Source organism: Lytechinus pictus, chromosome 18, assembly GCF_037042905.1.
Source record: "Lytechinus pictus isolate F3 Inbred chromosome 18, Lp3.0, whole genome shotgun sequence".
NCBI lineage: Eukaryota > Metazoa > Echinodermata > Echinoidea > Temnopleuroida > Toxopneustidae > Lytechinus > Lytechinus pictus.
In genome coordinates this window covers 23,584,180-23,604,874 of record NC_087262.1, presented here as the reverse complement: position 1 = coordinate 23,604,874, position 20,695 = coordinate 23,584,180, and the positions used below count along the sequence as shown (strand labels likewise).

General features: G+C 36.4%; 1 protein-coding gene across 1 annotated transcript; it reads left to right on the top strand.

Annotated features, from left to right (window-relative positions):
- Window positions 1-11,355: 11,355 nt before the first annotated feature.
- Window positions 11,356-19,276, top strand: LOC129281350 (prefoldin subunit 1-like). The gene is made up of 4 exons (XM_064113128.1): window positions 11,356-11,429; window positions 13,654-13,820; window positions 15,361-15,445; window positions 16,288-19,276. Exons 1-4 carry the CDS (start codon window positions 11,403-11,405, stop codon window positions 16,375-16,377), a joined length of 369 nt encoding a protein of 122 aa, XP_063969198.1. The 5' UTR covers window positions 11,356-11,402; the 3' UTR covers window positions 16,378-19,276.
- Window positions 19,277-20,695: the final 1,419 nt, after the last annotated feature.

Genomic DNA, 20,695 nt, shown 5'->3' with positions numbered 1-20,695 from the left:
ATAATTAAAATTCAATTTCAATAGGCATTTTTTTTCAGCTCGCTTTGCTCGCTGGCGACTTTTTACAAACTTTCCCACATTGCTATGTTTTGCCCCCTCAAAATATCAACTGCATTAAATAAATGTGTTGTGTAAAAGCTATATTCTGTATATACCCGCGATTTGATTAAAAATAGCGGCAATCTGCGAGCTTTAAATGGCTTTGATATCACGAAGTTCCGGGGGCTCCAGACGGACCCCAACCGCGAAGCACTGCCGTATATGATTATGGAAGGGTTGGGCCATGGTCCCCAAAAGTTCTACAACCAAGAAAAAAAGGAGGAAAGAAAAGCAAAGGAAAAGTGTGGGATATGATTTTATTTACTGAATACATATAAACAAATATCTCAAAGTTAAATTCTCATGAAAATGTGATTTTCATTCTCGCTCGCTTCGCTCGTTCGGGACTTATATCAAGCAGCTTTTTAGCACTTACGCCATACTGCGCCTCTAGTTTTTTTTAATATTCACGCTACTGCTGCAAAGAATCATGTTCAGAGTGGCATTCAGACCACTAAAAAGGAATGGAAAGAGAGAAGAGTGAAATATATTATTCTCTGGATATCATGTCAAAATCTATCACAAAATTTGATTTTTGTATTAAAAATGTCAAAAATTTTGCTCGCTCGCTTCGCTCGCTCGCATCTTTTTTTTTTAAAGATAAATTCTGCCTGATACACAATGTCTGGCCCTCTCAAAATCGTCGCCTCATTACACCATTACGCCTGTTCATACCATGATATGACCGGGAAATTTTTGGCTCTTGCCCCCCCTGGCCACCGACCCCTGTTACGCCGCTGGTTTTACTCAGACATGTCAGAGAAGTAAAAAAAGTCCCGTTTGTTTGATTTTATTTTCCTGCACCTCAAAGGTAATCCTCTTTCTTCAGACTCTATTTTACGTTCTGTATGAATGGTGCTAACAAATTGTTACAACAGTGCGTATAAAAAAAACGGGACAGATTTGAAAAGTCTATAAAATTTGTGTTTCAAATTATGATCTCTATATTTTGGTGTCAATAGGTGCTCTGAAGTCTTATCCTTCAAATGCCAATAAAATAATATAGTTTCGTTCATGCTTGAGCGAACACGGAATGTTTTTATCTGGGGTTAAAAAGGAGACTTGCGCCAAAATGGCATAAAATGATAAATATGATTGTCGGACTTCTTGCTAATCAGCAGACTTCCTTTTAACCTTTTCATTATCTGTGCCATAATTTTCGAATTATGCGGTCAAAATTTATTTCCAAATATTCTTATTTGCTTAAGTAGATCTTTTGTTCCTTTTTAATATGTTTTCTTTTAGCTTTGAATATTCTTTTCTTAGGCAAGAACAATTTTTTGTAACCGAAGTATGGGAGAGCGTGTTTTTTTTTTATATTCCTTTCATTGTGTGCTACAAAGGTTATGGTGCCTTTGTACAGTGGCATACTGATGGGTGGAGGCTCGGGGTGATCCCCCCCCCCCCCAATAAAAAAATAATGACCAAGAAAAAAAGTGGAAAGGAAAATAACAGAAAACATAAAAATTGAAATATGATATCATTTACTGAATATTATGTCAAAATCACAAAATTTGATATTTTTATGAAAAAGTGGAAATTTTTGCTTGCTCGCTTTACAACTTTTTAGTCTTCTTTTCTTACTTTTTTTTACTTTATGAAGGAAAATGCAAAGGTGAAAGAAGTTTAAATGAAAAACAAAATAATTCAGGATAATAAATGAATTTGTAAATGAAATTTGACAGCATAATTCGAAAAGTATGGCAGAGGTAATGAAAAGATTGAGAGGAAGTCTGCTGATTAGCCAAAAGTCTAATCATCCAATTTCTCATTTCTGCCATCTTGGCACAAGCCTCTTTTTGAACCCCCGACAAAAACGTCCCGTGTTCGCTCAAGCATGAACAAAATTTATTTTTGAAAATGGCATTTCAAAGAAAAGATCTCAAAGCATCTATTAACATCAAAATATAGATATAATAATTTGAAACAATTTTTGTATAGACTTTTCAAACTGTCCCGTTTTTTTTATACGCACTGTATATGATTGTATTTTATCACAACATTCTTGCAGATAGTCCCCGGACTTGATCATGAGTTCTGGGTTCGAAACCCACCGCCACAATACCATTCGACAAGAGAGTAATCAGTATATTTTGCCACCTTCTACAAAGGTGAATTTGCAACAACATGTAGAAAGAAATATCTGTTATGATTGTTATACACTGTATGATAAATAGTACAGGTGGCACTTGAGCATGCCAAGCCGAGTTAATGTGTGAACACAATGGAGTAACCTATTTATATGTATAATTATGATTGCTATTTAGGCTTGCTTGTACTTCATTTAGTTAATCATTAAGTGAATGTGTCAATATTCATGTAGTTTTATTGTGGTACCACATGCAAATATTTCCGAAATAATTGAATATTCGATTGTATATTGAAATAATGTACATTAACTGATTTGGTATACATACTTGTTTTTACCGGAATTTAATGGAATGAAATCGATTTAGATTTGTATATCTATGGTGGTATTATGATATTCATAGTTTAATTAAACCTGGATTAACTTAGAACACACTTTTATGGAATGCCAGTTGTCAACCTATTCACCAATTAAAAAATATATTCTAGTCCTGCTGCAAAAAGTATAAAAAAAAAAAACTGGGTTAGTGTATAGCGAGAAAAGTAGGAAAACACAAAAAATATCTTGAATTTTGGTGAATTAATTGATAAATCATAATTGCCAAGAATATGGACGCAATATTATAAAACCAGCGTTCCATAGAAGTGCGGTTTAGGTTTAATATCAGAATACCACACCTAGAGTTTACATCCTGGTCTTATATAATGGCCATCTGGTAAACACTCTGCAGGATTCTTGGTCAGTTTTATTTGACGGAGGCTCCCTCAAAGGTAATTTCAAGTTGTTGGAATTGTTGTTGGTATCTTTCTTAAACGAGACAATCAAACAACCTGAAATATATTCACCATTCTAATTGCAATTTGATAGGGATAATGATTATGATTATGTGGCTATTTCATAATTTACTAGACATTGTAACTGTGCCCTTCAAAGAAGTTATGATAGTTGCTAATGTTATAAAAAAATATTAACTGAAATCCACCAAACGAAATATATATAGCATATAATGTTATATCTTTTATTATGTTTTACCATATTGACAGAGAGTATATGCATGTAGTTTTATGGCTTAGTTTTATATGAACGGTTTATAAACTGTTGAGTTTTACGGGAAAAATATAATAAACCAAGTGAAACAAGAAATGTCTGACCAATGTGATTCATTCTGGGTGCTTGATTTTCGTGGGGTAGTTTTCTTTCTCGATCGACTAGAAAGTCCGAACTTTTCGCGTTTACTATACGTAAGACACTGTCTACAACGCACATGGGTGTCGATCACGGGGGGGATGGGGGGGATATATCCCCCCCAATATTTCAAGTGGGGGGGATGGCCTGTATTATCATCCCCCCCAATAATTCAGGGTAGAAAAATTGTAATAATGATGATGAAAAAATGAAAAGTTTGATAATGATGATTATATAGTGATGATTATAGTATGCCATCAATCAGTTTGTTTCCCCCGCAATTTGTGTATATTGTTATTAAATAAAAAAACATTCTTTTCCAGGGCTTTTAAACAGATGGGTGGAGGTTCAAGATGAAAAAGAATGAAATTATGAATGAAAGTTTATGTACCGGTATATGATATTTTTTAAACACATGACATAAAAGGACCCCGCCGAAAAAAAACTTTTGTTGATAGGGTGTTCCATCCCACCAGTGGTGAATAAATTAATTTTAAGAAATCAATTGATTAAAAAGGGTGGAAAAATAAAAGGGTGGCAAGATAAACAGGGAAACCTCCATGGACGTAAATCCTAGAGGGGTAGATCTTGAAAAAGTACAACAAAAACAACTTTTCTCAGATTTACCCCTCCCCACATGCAAGTGCATGATGTTTGTCCCATTTAATCTACAACCCTTTTGAATATTAAACATTTTATCATGTGACCCCATCAGATACCTCTCATGAAAATATTGAGGTTCAGTGAGCTCAATATAATATGATCATATTTTTACATTTTTTTAATAAGTGAAATCAATTAATGGTTTCAGAAAGAATAATCATTCATTTCTCTCTAAAGCGTATCTTCGGATATGAACATCGGAGGGTTTTTTTCCCCATGTTATTCTTGTAATTGTTATGGACTTGAATAACTAAACTTGGTTGATTTTTTTCTTATTTTGGCAAAAAAAAAAAATCTTTTTTGAGTTTGGAAAGGGATGACAGTTTTGCATTCTATATGAGCACACTCATGCGGTATGTTAATTTCATTTTAACACATATATTAGCTGATATTACACACTGATGATTCAAGAAGATGTTGGAGAAATATCATAACATGACAGTTGAGTTTTGATTGTTTTTATGTTTGTTTTGTTTCATGCACTTATAAAATATTTAAAACGTGTTAAAATCCAGGGTAAAAATCGTCTGACGGTAAGCCCGATGGCGCACGAGAAGCCACACAGTTTGTAATTTGTGCTAGTCTTAATTTGTCCGAATCTGCATTTTATCATCACGCATTAAGAAGAAAAAAGATATTGCCAGTCGGGTTAGATTTAAGAGAGAAGTTGTTTACATCATGCTCAATAAACAGATCACTTTGTACATGGTCCAGACAATTTTTGTCATTTTTTTCTTTCGTATGAGTTTAGAATAGGCTCACTCAGTGGGGTAACTACGGGGGGGGGGGCATGAGGGGCACATGCCCATCCAAAAATGAGGAAAAGGAGAAAAAGAGGGAGAGAGGAAAGGAATGTAATGGGAAAGAAGAAATTATTGTTCATTATGATGTTAGATTATACTATAATTCTGTTATACTACATAAGACGCATTTTTCATAACTTTATGAATCATAATTTGATTAGGGCCCATGTCTTCATTGTTCCTGGTGCTCACATTGTCTGTTTAACTTTAACGAGATATATAATCCTGTGGGACTAAAACCTCCTGTTTTCAATATACTTCCTCGCACTTCGAATTACTATTTTATGTGCAATAGTATGCTTCTTTTAATGACTACTTAAAGTGATTGCCACAGTTTAAGGTCTTAATATAAAACATTTCTTGTCCGTGCTTATGTTCGCATTAGTGAGATATGTCTGCTCTCCATGAATTCCTAGAATCAGTCCTTAAAATGTCCCTTTTTCTGATCTCAATATCAAAACTTTTCAGGTCGCGCTTCGCGCTCGCATCATTTGGTTAATGAAATACGTATGGTCTTAGTAAATTCCTACAAACAAGCTTTAGAATGCCCCTTTTCAGGTCTGAATTTCTAAATTTTCAGCTCGCGCTTCGCGCTCGCAATATTTGATTATTGAGATGCGTATGTTAATAATCATGATTACAATGACTTCAAGTGCTTCATGTGTAATTCTAACAAAATCAGCAAGCGCTTAGCACTCGCAATAGATGACTGTGGTGAGATATGTAGTGGATTCCTTAAATATAGTCCTTAAAATCTCCCTTTTTGGGGTCAATATATACAAAAATTTCAGCTCGCGCTTCGCGCTCGCATTGTTAAGCGAGACAGGTAAGTATCATGATTACAAAAAGTTGATTAATGTCCCTTTTTACGTCCGAATATCACAAATTTTAAGCTCGCGCTTCGTGCTCACATTATTTCATCAGTGAGATACATATCTGTTTAATATATGGCACTGTCCTTAAAGTGTGTCTATTAGGTCAGTATACCTGGCAACTGACCTAATAAACTAATTGACTCAATTTTTTTGCTGGTGCCCCCCTATGCCATGACCCACGGTACGCCACTGGGCTTACTTGTAACACAAATTGAATTTTGTGATTTTAGTGGGGGTTATATTGAAAGATCCCCATCCACAAGAATATTTGTGTCAATCATCCCCCCCAACCAAGAATACCGATCGACACCCATGACAACGCACCAATTCCTTTGAAAATGCAAGTCAAATCACACTTAGAGGCTTCTGTCGAAAGTTGATGGACCGGGTAGGTATCGCAATCTCTTGACTCTGGACAACGACATAAAATTGTTCCTCCAGTGCAAATCTTCGGATGATCTGCTATCCCAGACCACCAACTTTTGACAAAAGCTTCTTAGCTCTCCTTTGTGATTTCAATTGCCTTTTCAAAGGAATCGATGCGTTGTATAGAGTTTCCCCGTAGTAAATGCGAAAACTACCTACTGACTGCACGCTCTCTCTCTGCTTTCCTCTCTCATTTGTTTATCCCATCCTCTCTCTCCCCTTCTCTCTCTCTCTCTCTCTCACACACACACACACACACACACACACACACACACACACACTGTGTTACTCGGCTATCTTTCATTATACTGTTGACTCACGGATGGATTCGACTTTACCACGTATCTGTTATGATTGGTCGAAATCAATCATTTCGATTATCGTCAAATTAATAATCTTAGTAAAACGAATGAATAACGCAAAGATAATAAATCTATGCCCATTATAGGCAATGGTGTACGTACTTGACAAAATCATAATTAAGTCGAATCAAAACCATACACAAAATATACAACCGTAATAAAACGTTGATGCATTTTAAAAAATTAAACTATATGATTATTATTATTGTATCATCATTATCATCATCATTGTCATCATTATTATTATAAATATTGTTATTATTTATTATGATTATCATTATTATATACATGGGCGTCAATCGGTGGGGGACGGGGGGGGACGTGTCCCCCCCATGATTTTTTCAAGGGGGGACACAATATCAAATGTCCCCCCATGTTTTTGTCACAAAAGAAATGTGACCATCTGGGGGGGGGGGGGGAATATGTGCATACCTTCTCAAGGAAATGAGAGTTCATTCCCCTTAAAAATATAAAGAAAAAAAAAAACAACTGTCATGTTGCAACTTTTCGATGCAATTAAATGTGAACGGTGGGTAAATTCGCATTCAAAAGCAGCGCAGCTAGCCATCTATGAGCCGTTCCTGTACGTACGACGCCGGGGTACACGCGAGCACCCACATGGAGACCCGCGTGGTGGGTTTTTTTTTCATGTGGGTATATGCACGGCATGACAGCATAGGCGGATCCAGGGGTCCCGGGCCCCCCCCCCCCTATTGGCGGAGCAAAAAAAAAAGAAGAAAAAAAGGGAAAGAAAGAAAAAAAGAGAAGAAGAAGGGAAAAGAGAGGAGAAAAAAAGAAAGGGAAACATAAAAGGAGGAAGACGAGTGAATAAGATAAGGGGAAGACTTGGAAAGTAATAATAAAAAATCTTTCATGCTGGGATATATAATTTTTGCTCGCGCTTCGCGCTCGCATCGCCTTTTAGGTGATTTACATATCTTGCTCAATGTGGAGCTTAAATATCAAATCTTGAAGTCAATATACAAAACATATTTCAGCTCGAAAATTTAACTTTCATTATTTTGTTTGATTTGCAAATTTGATTTTTAAAAAGTGTTCTGTAAAATTTTTAGTTGTATGGTCTGAATATTAACATTTCTGCTTGCGCTGCGCGCTCGCAAAATTTGATTTGTCAGGTACCTATTATTTTCCTGTAAGTTCCATAAAGTTATCAAAATATCCCTATTCAGGTCAGATTGTGAAAACGTATCAGCTAGCGCTGCATGCTCGCATTTTGATTGGTGAGTTATGTTTATCTCAATATTAATTCTAAAACAAACTACTTAAAATCCCCATTTGATCACATGCAGTTTATCAGAAATTTCGGTTCGCGATTTCCGCTCGCATTGATTGTTGAAATATATCAACTCATGCATCTTATTCATAATTACAAAAATGCTTTAAATGTCCAGTTTTCAGGCCATAATATTAAGAGATTTCGCGCTCTCATGCTTAGGAAGAGAAATAGGAAGATAGTAATCATTTTCATATGATGACATAATGTCCCGGTCCTATGTCAAAACTCAAAGTAATAATAATGAAACTTATCAGCTCTTTTTAACTGTGATCCATATCCACCTCACAATTTTCCCACAAAGTGCTTGAAAAACAGAGCTTAAATTTACCCTTTTCAGAGCGGAATATCATATATTTTTAGCTCGCGCTTTGCGCTCGCTTTATTGGTTTTCATGATAAGAAATGTATTCAAATTATCCTAATTCTACACGTTCTAGGTCGAAATCTGAAACACGCGATAATTTAGATACGCAGCTTGTTCTCTATTTAAATCATTATCCAGTTTCAGATCACAATATAAGAAATTAAAAAGTCAAAAGGGGCCTAAGCTTTCGATCCTAGCAGAATCTTCGGCGGAGGCAAAATGTATAATATAAAAAATTGTCTGCTCGCGCTTTGCGCTCGCATTATTAATGTGGGAAAATTTCCAATTACTCATTTTCATGATTTACAAATCATGAATAGAGTGTCCGGAATTTTTCCGCTCGCGCTTCGCGCTCGCATCAATTGTTTAGTTATTATACTTATCCTTTTCACGATTACAAAAGTGCTTAGAATTTCCATTCTTGAGGTAGAAATGTCAAAATTTCCAGCTCGCGCTTCGCGCTCGCATTATTTGGTAGTTAAAATATGTAACGTCATCTTGGCTAACACGCAGCCGTTAACATATCAGATCAAAGCGTATATCAAAAATAAATATAACAATTTGTACTCGCGCTTTGCGCTCGCATTATTAATGTAGGAAGCCGATTTCCAATTACTCATCATTTTCATGATTTACAAAATATGAATAGAGTGTCCAATTTTTATGTTTGAATCTCGAATTTTTCAGCTCGCGCTTCGCGCTCGCATTAATTATTTAGCTATATACTTAACCTTTTTCATTCTTCAGGTAAAAATGTCAAAATTTTCAGCTCGCGCTTCGCATTATTTAATAGTTGAAATATGTAACGTCTTCATGGCTAACAAGCTGCTGGTAACAGATCCTTTTTTTATCATTAAAACGTATATTAAAAATTTCTGCTCGCGCTTTGCGCTCGCAGCAATTATTTACTTAGATACACATTTCGTTTAGGATCATAAACATTGCCCAAAATGTTTGAATTTTAAAACAAAATACATAAAATAAACAAAAAGCTCGCACTTTTTAAATAAGGCTTATGATATTATATATGTTAATAAATTACCCCTTCAAAGAAAGAAACAAAAATTAACTTCGAGCGGCCGATCGGGGAAAATGTGGGTGAAAAAAAATTCCGGCCCCCCCCCCTATTGGCGAAGGCTGGATCCCCTGTGACATACGGTACACGTAGCGGTGGAGTATGACAAAAGTGTAATGGATCTGGAAAGTATACCCATAAAAGTGACATGCTTGCATGTGGCTATTGTGTCCCCCCCATGCTCAAGTTTGGATTGACGCCCATACATTTGGTTTGATATTGCTAAAACAAGAATAATCCATTAACCTTTGAATTTTTGAAAGTCCAATACTTATGAACAGATGTCTCCAGTCTTGTTGAAAATAATTCTTGCAATAGCTTTATTTTGTAACAGTGACAGTTCTGGTGAGTGTTTCATAAAGTTACGCACGACTGATGACCTTTCTTGTGCCACACTATCCCTATGTAGCTCACTTAGCACCGATATGCTCCAGTCGATCGTAAAGTTGTGCGTAACTTTACAAACAGCTTTATGAAACGACCACCTGATTGTTTTCGTTCCCTGTTCTGTGCAATAGTTTGGAATGATTTACTTAGGCCTAACTCCAGGAGTTTTTTCCCATGATACTCTAAAAGTCCCTTATAATGATGAACTTTCCAATCTAAAGGTTTCCATCAACATCCATATGCGGCACCAGGATATAACTTTATAGCGTCCGGGGAGGGAGGGGGGGGGGGGCAAACGACCTAATGGTGATGGTTTATTTCACATTCGTCTAATGGCAATTCGTCCAATTGCCAACTCGTTAACTATCATTATTTTGGTCTACCATCAGTTCGTCCACTCACCACGTGTCTATTTTTATTTAGTCTATATGCCATTCCGTCTAATTACCAGGTGGTCCAATAGCCATTTAGTCTATTTACCATATGGTCTAATTTGACTAAGTGTTTAATTGTGCAAAATGAATGAAAATTAAATGGATATTAGACCAACATGGTTATGAGACAAAATGGCCATAGACGAAACGGGGATTATAATAGACGTAGTGATTAGACCAAATGGTTGTTAGACGAAATGTTGATGATGGATGGAATGGCATTAGACTAAATGTGAGTTGACGAGTTGGCAGTAGACGAATTGGCAACGGTAATGCAACCTCTTGGCTTTCCTTCCCCCTTTCTGCCTACGTTTCTCCTCCCCCCCATGAATTTATTTACACTACAAGGAAAAAATCAGAGTGGAAAGGGAGGGGGGGGGGGGCCAGGACCAAAATCCAGTTGAAACCAATTAGAGCAAAACCAATTGAAACCAGTTGGCCAACTGGTTTTAATAGGGAAATTGGAACAACTGGTTCCAATTGAAACCAGTTGCCAATTGGTTCCAGTTGAAACCAATTAGGCAACTGCATCTCGGTTGGTTCCAGTTGTTCCAATTTCCCTATTAAAACCAGTTGAATCCAATTGGAGGCAACTGGTTTCAATTGGTTCCAGTTGAAACCAATTGGAGGCAACTGGTTCCAGTTGAAACCAATTGGTTTTAACTGGATCCAATTGGGACTTCCAGTTGGAATGAACTTAATTAGTTACAAATCAATTAGCATTTGTACTAACTATTGCTCATGCCAGCACAGAAGCATTGTTATATGTCTATAAATACCAATGTAAAGGGCATTGATGAAATGTAGACTCTCATATATATATATGTATATTTACATGGAGGAGCTTCGAATATTTGTATTTGATGTAATTTGGTAACAGTTAGTGGTATACTAATTATCTTTTAATCTGTTTTAATCATAATCTATAATATTTATTGGATGTTGGTCCTGGGGGGGGGGGGGTGGACAGCCGCCCCTCCCTCCTTGTGGCGCAGCCCCTCGCCACATCTATCATGATTATACCTATAGCTTTTTAGCATGAGATAGAACCCTCTTGAAATCTAGCATTATTATTGGCAAATTTTTTTCTTTCAAAATGTAACATGATCATGATAGGCCTAAATAGTATGCCAAGAATTTAGGACTAGCTTGAATTAGAATGTATTTTTGCCTTTTCAAGATGGGGAGATTTTTTTCAACTTTGTAGGATAAATTTGTCAGGAAAGGTTTGCTTTTATCTTGTTCCCATATTCGTTTATGTGGCATGATTTTAAAATGCGGCTTTAGCCCTCTCTCGGTCGTAATTGAACAGGAATTGGCTGTAGAAGAGTACAAATTGCAATCATGGCTGTCGATCTTGAGTTGAAAAAGGTAAATAAATCCACTTTTTATCCAAATCAGTCTGATAAAAAATCTGTGATGATTTTATGATTATATTTTTTTTCAAATGGGGGTGATTTAAGTACGCGAAAGTGTACAAAAGTTACCAAAATTCATTGGCAAGTGATTGCTCGATGCAGAGGCCGAGGTTCAGCTGCAGCGCCTGTCTTGTCAGCGAGTCGTTGGGCTTCATCTGCGGAGAACTCCCGGGCAACAGCGAACTGGTGATGCGATGCGATCTCCGAACAGTGGATGAAATGAACTGAACAGTGAAAGTGAAACGAGAAATTACACAACATAGCCATCAGAGTGAGAGGGAGTGTAGTTTGTAGCCATTTAATGTACTAAATCTTATTGATAAAACTAAATGGACGTGCCATTCAATCAGTAGAGCCTAGGCGCTGGTCAGCAAATTGAGATTGTCCCAGTTTACAATTACACGAACTGTCTCAGTTTTCAAGGATTTCTCCACACAAGAAATCTAGGAAAGTCCATTCACCTGTCAAGTGCCGACACCAATCAAGTGCGCTAGTCAATGTAAACTTATCAGGTTTCATATATTAACAAGATTATTGGAAGACAACAAGTCATGAAAAATAGACGGTGAACTGGGGGGGAATTGAGGTCACTGAATCTATTTTTAGCACTCTCAATTTCCGTAATTGCTGTCTTTGTCCCGCAGGGGGAAGTGAAAAAAACATCCTCTTAAACAAGGACAGTCTCAATTTATCAAGACATGATTTGTCTTGGTTTATGAGGATATCCTTGTTTTCTGGGACAATCCCAATTTTTGGACCAGCACCTCTACTGTCAATGATTCATCATGCCATTTGCAGTTTTGTTTTGTAGCTGTTTTTCCAACTAAAGGCAAAGCAAAGACAAGCCAAAGCAAAGCCAAAAGTAGACGGGAATAACCGTCGTTTCTGGGGATTTCCTTAACAATTTCTGACATATCACTATTCACCGACGGTAGTTCGTTAGTGTGAGCTCGCATGTGTTATCACGTCCACCAACTCGCCGACTAGTCATGCTAGTACTGTCCAGACTTCAATATTTTTAAAAAAATTGAATTTACAGTCTAAGGATTTAGAAACTAACTAAATAATGTCTTGAATATATAAAAAATAAGGAAATATGAAAAAAAGAGATAAAAAGGTATGAAAATAGTACTACCAATAAAAAACCAAATCATTATTTTTTTCTTTCTCACAATTACGGCAATATCGGACTTTATGAAGTTGCGTGAGTGATCCCAGAGCACATGAGAGCAAAATGCTCGCCAATCTTGTAAATTTTTTTCGCTTTTCAGCGGCCATAAAAATAGTAAATATCAAGCAAATTGATGCGGCAATCAAAAACGGAAGCGGGCGCGGACGAGAAACATCACTTTTTTGTAGAAAATAGTAAATAGTGAAAAATTTCATGCGGCGGCCAAAATAGATGCGCGCGAGGACGATCAACTACTTTCTTTTTTTTACTTGGCCTTATGAGTAGAGTCTAGATCTAATACCAAGTTTTCAGTCGAGAAAATGTCTAGAATTAGCCTTGAGGACTCTGATGATTTTAATATTTTTACAAATTTATACAGATACATCATGTAGCCTTGAGACTGCGTATAGGACTGCATAGCGAGACATCGGTTACAGTCAGTTCATTATTTTTATCTTGAGTAAAGTCCCCAAACATCGGACGGTTCCAAGTATCGGACGAAAATGACTTTAACTCCCTCCCCATAACTACAGGGACCCGCACTGGCAGGGGACTTACATGCATAAGATACATGAACATACCTGCTATTGAACTGCACACACAGTAGATCCAAGTTGCTGATAAAAGAAAATATTCCCGGGGTAAAATCCATGATTTTGACTTCCAAAGATTCTTATGACCCTCGCTAATTATGGACTCCAAAAGATCAATGACCCAAAAAAATTTGTAAGGGGGAAGTGATTTCCGCCAGAAATATCGCCACTGAGATCGCACATGTTGAATCTATCGCAAAAAATCTGCAATGGCCGCTGCGGGGGTTCTCTAAGGCGGGAAATGTGACACCCTTCCGAATAGATGAATTTTGCTGCTGACTCATTTACATGTAACTCACGACTCAACAGAAATTTCTCCTTGCATGCCATTTTCATACTGTATCTCACAGTATTTCTGCATTAGAGATCCTCAACATTTACAACAGTAAATTTCTTTGCTTACTTTTGCTCAGGCATTCCAGGAGCAGCAGATCCGTATGATCGAGACGACGCAGCAGCTTAAGATAGCTGACATGCAAGTTGAACAACTGAAGAGAAAACAGCAGCATTGCAGACTGACTGCTGCAGAACTGGCTGCTCTTCCTGGAGAAACTAGGGTCTTTGAAGGAGTAGGAAGGATGTAAGTCTCTATTCTTTTGAGTGAAATGCCACTGCTGCTTTTATCTCCAGTATCTTTTACATGGGTGCCTTTTTACTTAGGCAAAAGCATAAAAGTCACTTACTGTACGTCCCATAAAATATATGTTGAGGGAACTAGACTATTACTAGGATGACCCAGGAGCAGCCACATAGCTTGCTGGCCTTCCTAGGGAAACTAGGGTCTTTGAAGGAGTAGGAAGAATGTACATTATTAAAGTCTCTGTTTTCCATTAAACTGCACCTCAGCTATTCCATCAAGTATCACATTTAAGGATTTGGTACGTTTTACTATAAAGGGTTTTCACACGTTGCACCTGTAACACAAAGCTTAGCAATCATTGTATAAGAATATCTTTTCGATTGATTGCATTCACTACTTTGTAAAATCAGTCGTATAAATCAGGCGTACGGTCAATCGGTTAACCTTTGTGTTGTGGGACCCTGGACATTTTAGCCAGTGTAAGCCAATGTACGTACATGTATAATAATCCTTTATAGCATTAAGAAGTTGTGGCCCAATTAATTGTCTCCAGACTTTGAACCAGAGGGTACCGTAATGGGTTTGAATCCCAGCCATTCAAGGTGGATATGTGCACTATACAAATACTGTATATTTATTATCATTTAATCCTACATGTACTTCTTTGTATAATCTAATAATAAATCATTTCGGTTTCATTCCAAATGGCAATGAGTTTACATCGATAATTATATTTTCAATATCACAAAATAGGATGAAATGTTAAAATGGTTTGCCATACATGTTCCAAGATGCCAAAATTTTCATATTATTTATCTACATGTAGTTATAATGAAAATCAGATTGATTTGTGGCAATATGAATAGATTGCAATATTGTTGTAAGAGATTAAAGTGTGTTTATTGTCATGAGTTATGTTGGGTCACCAACACTGTAACCAAGCATGCAGAGTTTGATAAACAGCACCATCTCATGGCCAAAATATGGCATCATTCATGTTATGTGTCCTTAACATGTGAAATATATATGTAAAATCAATATCTATACCACATTCATGTAAAAGCTGCAGTATCAATCTGGTTTTCATGACAGGACAAATAAAATAGATGCTTCAGTTATTTTAACACGGATCACGGAATGTGTAATTAACATAAGAAACGGGACACTGCTTACAAAGACCTGTGTACATGTAGTTGGGAAATAAAAAGCCACTCTTTTGTATGAGAGTGTACATGGTTAGAAAATTGGACATACATGCACGCCCATATTATTTGAAACTTTAATAGGCCAGGGGTTGAATCCATTGCCCCAAGAAAACCATATTGTATGTCTGAAATTAAAGGTGTCACCATGATTTTTGTAAATTTTTAAATGTTTATACCGAATTCATAATGTTCTTATGCATTTCCCAATTCATTTAATATCTTGAATTCCTGATTAAGGGTAAAGTTCAACCCATTTCATGTGCTATGCCTGTAGAAATATAAGAACTCTGTAGCCAAAGCAACATTCAAATTGATTATTTGTTTTATTTCAATAGGTTTCTACTGCAAGATATGGAGGGCATTCAAACTGTACTTGCAGACAGAGTAACTGAAGCAGAGAAACAAATACAGAAAGTGCAGGTAAATATCGTTGCTGAGGCTATGCTCATTTGAGGCTTTAGAATACTGCAGAAAGTAGGAAAATAATCTTATTTCACTCAGACCAAATATTTACTGGGGGAGTGTGGGTGTCAATTTGTTTAAGTAGTGTAAATTGTGCTGCTATATATATTTTATTTGTCACTGATTTTTTTTCAGTTCATGATATCAAATTGTGCAAATTAATTGCTTGTATTTCTATTATTTATCTATTTCTCAATTCTGTTTTTTTCTGATTGGTTTTCGCCAAAGCTTAAATTATATATTTCTAGCAATTTTAAATAATTTTCTCTTCATATGTATCGTACATGTTTTATAGGATTCTAGTTTTCTGTATGCACTGTGCATTATGTTCATATTACTTTTTAAAAATGTGTGCAATTCAGCCAGGAGGCTGTAATAATTATTATGATCAATTTATTCTCAAATAATCTGGATTGAATGCAGATCAGAATAATGCAGACTCGGTAATAACAGTTCAGAAATAGTTCACATTATTTTTCATGCTTGCAAATTATAATCGTTGTGATGAAGTGCTCTGAGTATGTGGTTCGTTCAGATAGTAGGCACAAAGTGCGGTGTTGTGGTACGTACTTTGATTGCAGAAGATTGGATGAGAGTGGGGATCGAGTCTTAAATTCAGAACTAACAGTATATAATCCATATTATTCTCATTTCTGCGTCTAGGCCTTACATGATTAAAATTTATCTGCAACCAATCCGTGTCCATAAATTAACCAGTCTGGTATAAAATGAACATCATATCAGACAAAGGATGTCTATTAACAATATTCTTTTCACTTTCTATTCCTGTATGCATGCAGAGTAACAAGACATACCTTGAACGCTCGTTGAAGGACAGTGAAAGCAACCTCAGGGAACTAGTGGCATCGAAGAGAGCAGCAAAACCGTGACGTCATGCCCATCTTCTGGTAGATCCTGTACTATAGTCATTTGTATATATACATGTAGTACTAGACATAAATCGTGATGCTGTGTTTTTTTATTTACGATATTTTTCAAGGATGGAGTCCAGGGACCTGTTTCATAAAGGCATACAGTAAGGGTAACTTAGCTATTATGGTGACCACCATAGCACCATGTACAGGTGTTATGGCTTGATGGATAAGTCTCTGGACTTTGAACCACAAGGTCCAGGGTTCGAATCCCACCTCATCACCCTCGTCCTTTGGCATGGCGTTTATCTACATTTGCCACTCTCCACCCAGGTGTAGTAAATTGGTACCTGATGGGAAGAAATTCCATGAATGCTCAAGTGTCCACTCAGAGAAACTGTGCTAAAGCCAGAATGATAGTATGCAGTGCAATATAGAGGTTGCATAATTATTATTATTACCAGAGCTCAGCAGCCAATCACGATTAATGCTACTATGATAGTTGCCATGATGACTGTAAGACTGTATGAAACAGGGCCCAAACTGGGAGTCCTGAATCATAACATCTCTTGATATCAGGGCCCCGTCTTACAAAGAGTTACGATTGATCCAATCAAACGTAACTCTATGGAAATCCATCAGTGTCATATTTTTCCATAGGAGATTGGCACAATGTCCTTTGTAAACAAAGAGAAGCACAAAGAATAAAAAAAAAACAAGGAATGCATGGATATACATGTACATCATAGTTAGAAAATATTTTGAGTCAACATGCATAATACATGTTGATGTTGCTGGCCGTCCATAGTTGCGATTGATCGGATCAATCGTAACTCTTTGTAAGACCGGGCCCTGATCCTCCCATATAGAGTACCGAAGTATGACGTCTTCAATTTTCCCTTTTTGCATTTGTGTTTTTGATACCATATTTTGGTAGAGCATGATGAAAACCCCCCACAACCCAAATTTGGTGGGAATCGATCCATGGGGGCCCAAAGATATGACCTCATGAATACATAATTAGCCCCATTGAAGTCAATGTATTATTGGCCTGGTTCCTAACTTTTAGAACCAGGCCATTAAATACACTTACTTCAATGGGGGTAATTATGTATTCATGAGGTCATATCTTGGGGCCCAAGGACCGATTCCCACCATATTTTGGTAGTGGGTGTATTACATCATGCTCTACCAAAATATGGTATCAAAAACGCTGAAATGTACAAAACAAAAGTTTTTTGTGACGTCATCACTTCGGTACTCTATACATTGAACACACAACATGGTCTAATGCCACAATGTTGGGCGTAATGGACTTAGAGCAAGATACATTCTGGCTCTGTGCTTATGTGATCATAATTGGCCAACTACAGTATGTATTCTTTTGAAGCCTGATTTTTCAGGCAAAGATGGCATTGTATATTGGTTGATAGTGAGCAGTGGCTCTAGTCGCAGCGATCTAGATTTGCTGATGATCGAGTCACCTAGATGGTGCTGGGACTACTGGAAGTTCTTTGGAAAGCTCTTCCAAAAGTGAAACATTTCATCACCAGGCTTGGCAGAATGATATGATTTAAAGCGTACGTCAATACCTATTCTCTTGGTTAGGCAGAAGGGTGTTAACCCTCACACATTGTGTATTTTGGGTAGCGCGCACTAAAGCTACAGCCCTTATGCCAGCTGCACTAGTATTTAAAATCGCCATGCATGTGAACCTACTGTCCTGATGATAAAAGGTAAAAAAAATAATTTCCTAATTCTCTCCAAGGCTTAGAGGGAAAGTTCACCCTGATGAAAAGTTTATTGTAAATATAGCAGAAAAAAATAATTTAAAATCATTGGTGAAGGTTTTAGCAAAATCCATCAAAAATTTAGAAAGTTATTACAATTTTAATGTTTAGATTTGTGACATCATATGCGAACAGCTTCTGTATTTATTGTGTAGTTAAAAAAATTAATGAAATGGCTTTAAAAAAAAAGGCTTGTATTTCCATAATTTCATTAAATAAACGTTTTTTCACCAGTTTCCCACAGAAGCTAACGCATGGTGAACAAAAGACTTAATGCATGGCTGATCGTCAACAAAACGGAGTGTCAAGTGAGTTTGAACGCTTGCCCGGAGAACCTCTTCATTTTATGAAATTATTGAAATTCAAGCCTTATTTCAAATAACCAGAACTTTGTTATTTCTTGACCATTTTCTGTAATTGAGGTATCAAATTAAAGAGCAGATATTGAACTTTTTAAAAATGTGGGTTTCTTTTTTAAACCCAGATACAGCCCGCCAAATGACTTTTTGGTATCCCCTCTTCAAATTGTTTTTGCTCAGTCAAGCATGAATGAGAAATAATGTAAAGTAATTTCAGATGAAAGAGGAGATTCTAAGCTTTACAATGGTAGGTCATTTGTCTATTGTATTTGTGATTAAGTTATGATAAATCATCGATAAATCTCGGTTTCGTTTTTTGTGGGACGCACTGTATATATATTGCATGTCAACAGACGAATCATTTCACACCCGCTCTAGAGAGAATTTTTTTTGGTCATTATAAAATCATTAAACAATTGAAATTATTATTATATGACATATGGGGCAGCTCGTGGTATGTGACATAACAAATCACAAACTTAAATTTCTAATAATTTTATTAATCTTTCATGGATTTTTATCACATTTTCACCAATATTTTTTAAAACTATCATTTAGGGTATTTTCAGAACAAACTTTTCATCAGAGTGATCTTCTCCCTTAAAGACTATTCATGGTGATAGATGTTTGTCTGTTTGCATGTTGGTAAAAGTACATTTTAAGAGAAACCAATGGGAAGTGGCTTTTATGTTTACATGTATTAAGTTGCTTTTATGGAATGCAATAATTGTGATAAAAGTATAGAAGTATGCGATATGAAAAAAATATGTGTATCAGTATTGGTTTTCTTTCTTCGGACTTGAGTTTGTATGACTGAATAGAATGCAGGGATAATGTATTTGGTCATTGTCTAAAATACGGAAGCTTTAAAGTGCCATTGACTTTTCGAGATGGTGAGATAATTTATCTTGCCAAGTCAACATAATATCATTTCTGTCAACATGGCGAGATATGTTATCTCGCCAAGTTAACAAACAACTTTTCATATGTCAAAACAACTTTTCATATGTCAACTTGGCGAGATAACTTAACTCGCCATTTGGACATTCAATGTTTTATATGTCAACTTGGAGAGATAACATATCTCACTTAAGTTTATCTCACCATGTTAACTTACAATTTTTTATATGTCAACTTGCTGAGATAATGTATGGCCCAATCACGACAAGTTGATGGCACGTAAACGCTTTTGTATTATATGGATTCCAGGATCCTCAAGTTTCTCTTCCTTTTCTGTCTCCCTAATTGCAGAATTTATCACTCCTGCATCTTGTGTTTTCTTATTCTCTCAGCGTTTTCCTGTTTGTATACTCCTCGTTTCTTATGCAATTTCTTTCTCAACCTCCCTGTTTCTCTTTCTTTCCCTGTCCCTTATTGCTCTCTCTTTCTCCCTGTCTCTCTTTATTATTCTCGACCTTGCCCCATCTTCCCCTCTCTTTCCAGCCTTATCTAAACCCCTTTCCTCTTTACCAAAAATGAGAATAGGGAGTTTTCGCAACCATCACACAGACTTTTTTGGAAGCGTAGAGAATCTATTGTCAAAAGCCCTTCATGACAAAGCAGCCTTTGTCGAAAATCAGTGAATCAAAATAACAGTGTCTTCCTGGACTCTAGCCAAACGACATCTGCAATTTTTTAGGATGACCTGTCGCGGTTCTCCAAATTTCAACAAAGACCTCTAAGCTGTCCATTGTGATTTGACAGGCCTTTTCAATAGATTTACTATGTTGTACAACCCGTCCCCGTTGCAATCGCGAAAACTCGCTATAATAACATAATTTTGAAACACTATGGCCCCTCGTCTGAACTCTGGTTTAATTCAAACTCTGGTCTAAAGTCGTCTCTAGTAGTCTATGGATAGCTAATTGTGATGGGTACATGTATCTCTAACAGTACAAGTTCAATTTTCAGCTTATTTGACACTCATTTTCGATTCAATTTAATTCAATTCATTTATTTAATTCCAATAAGACATACATATATCATACAATTGCATGAATACTTAAAGGGGAATCCAGCCTTGGCCATAAAATGTTGTGTTGGGAAGGAGAAAAATAAATTAAACAGAATGGTGAAAGTTTGAAAGAAATCGGACAATAAATAAGAAAGTTATAGCTGCTTTAAAATTGAGATCACTAATACAATGTAGATTTCAAATTGGCAACTGGGTAAGTAAATTATGACAAG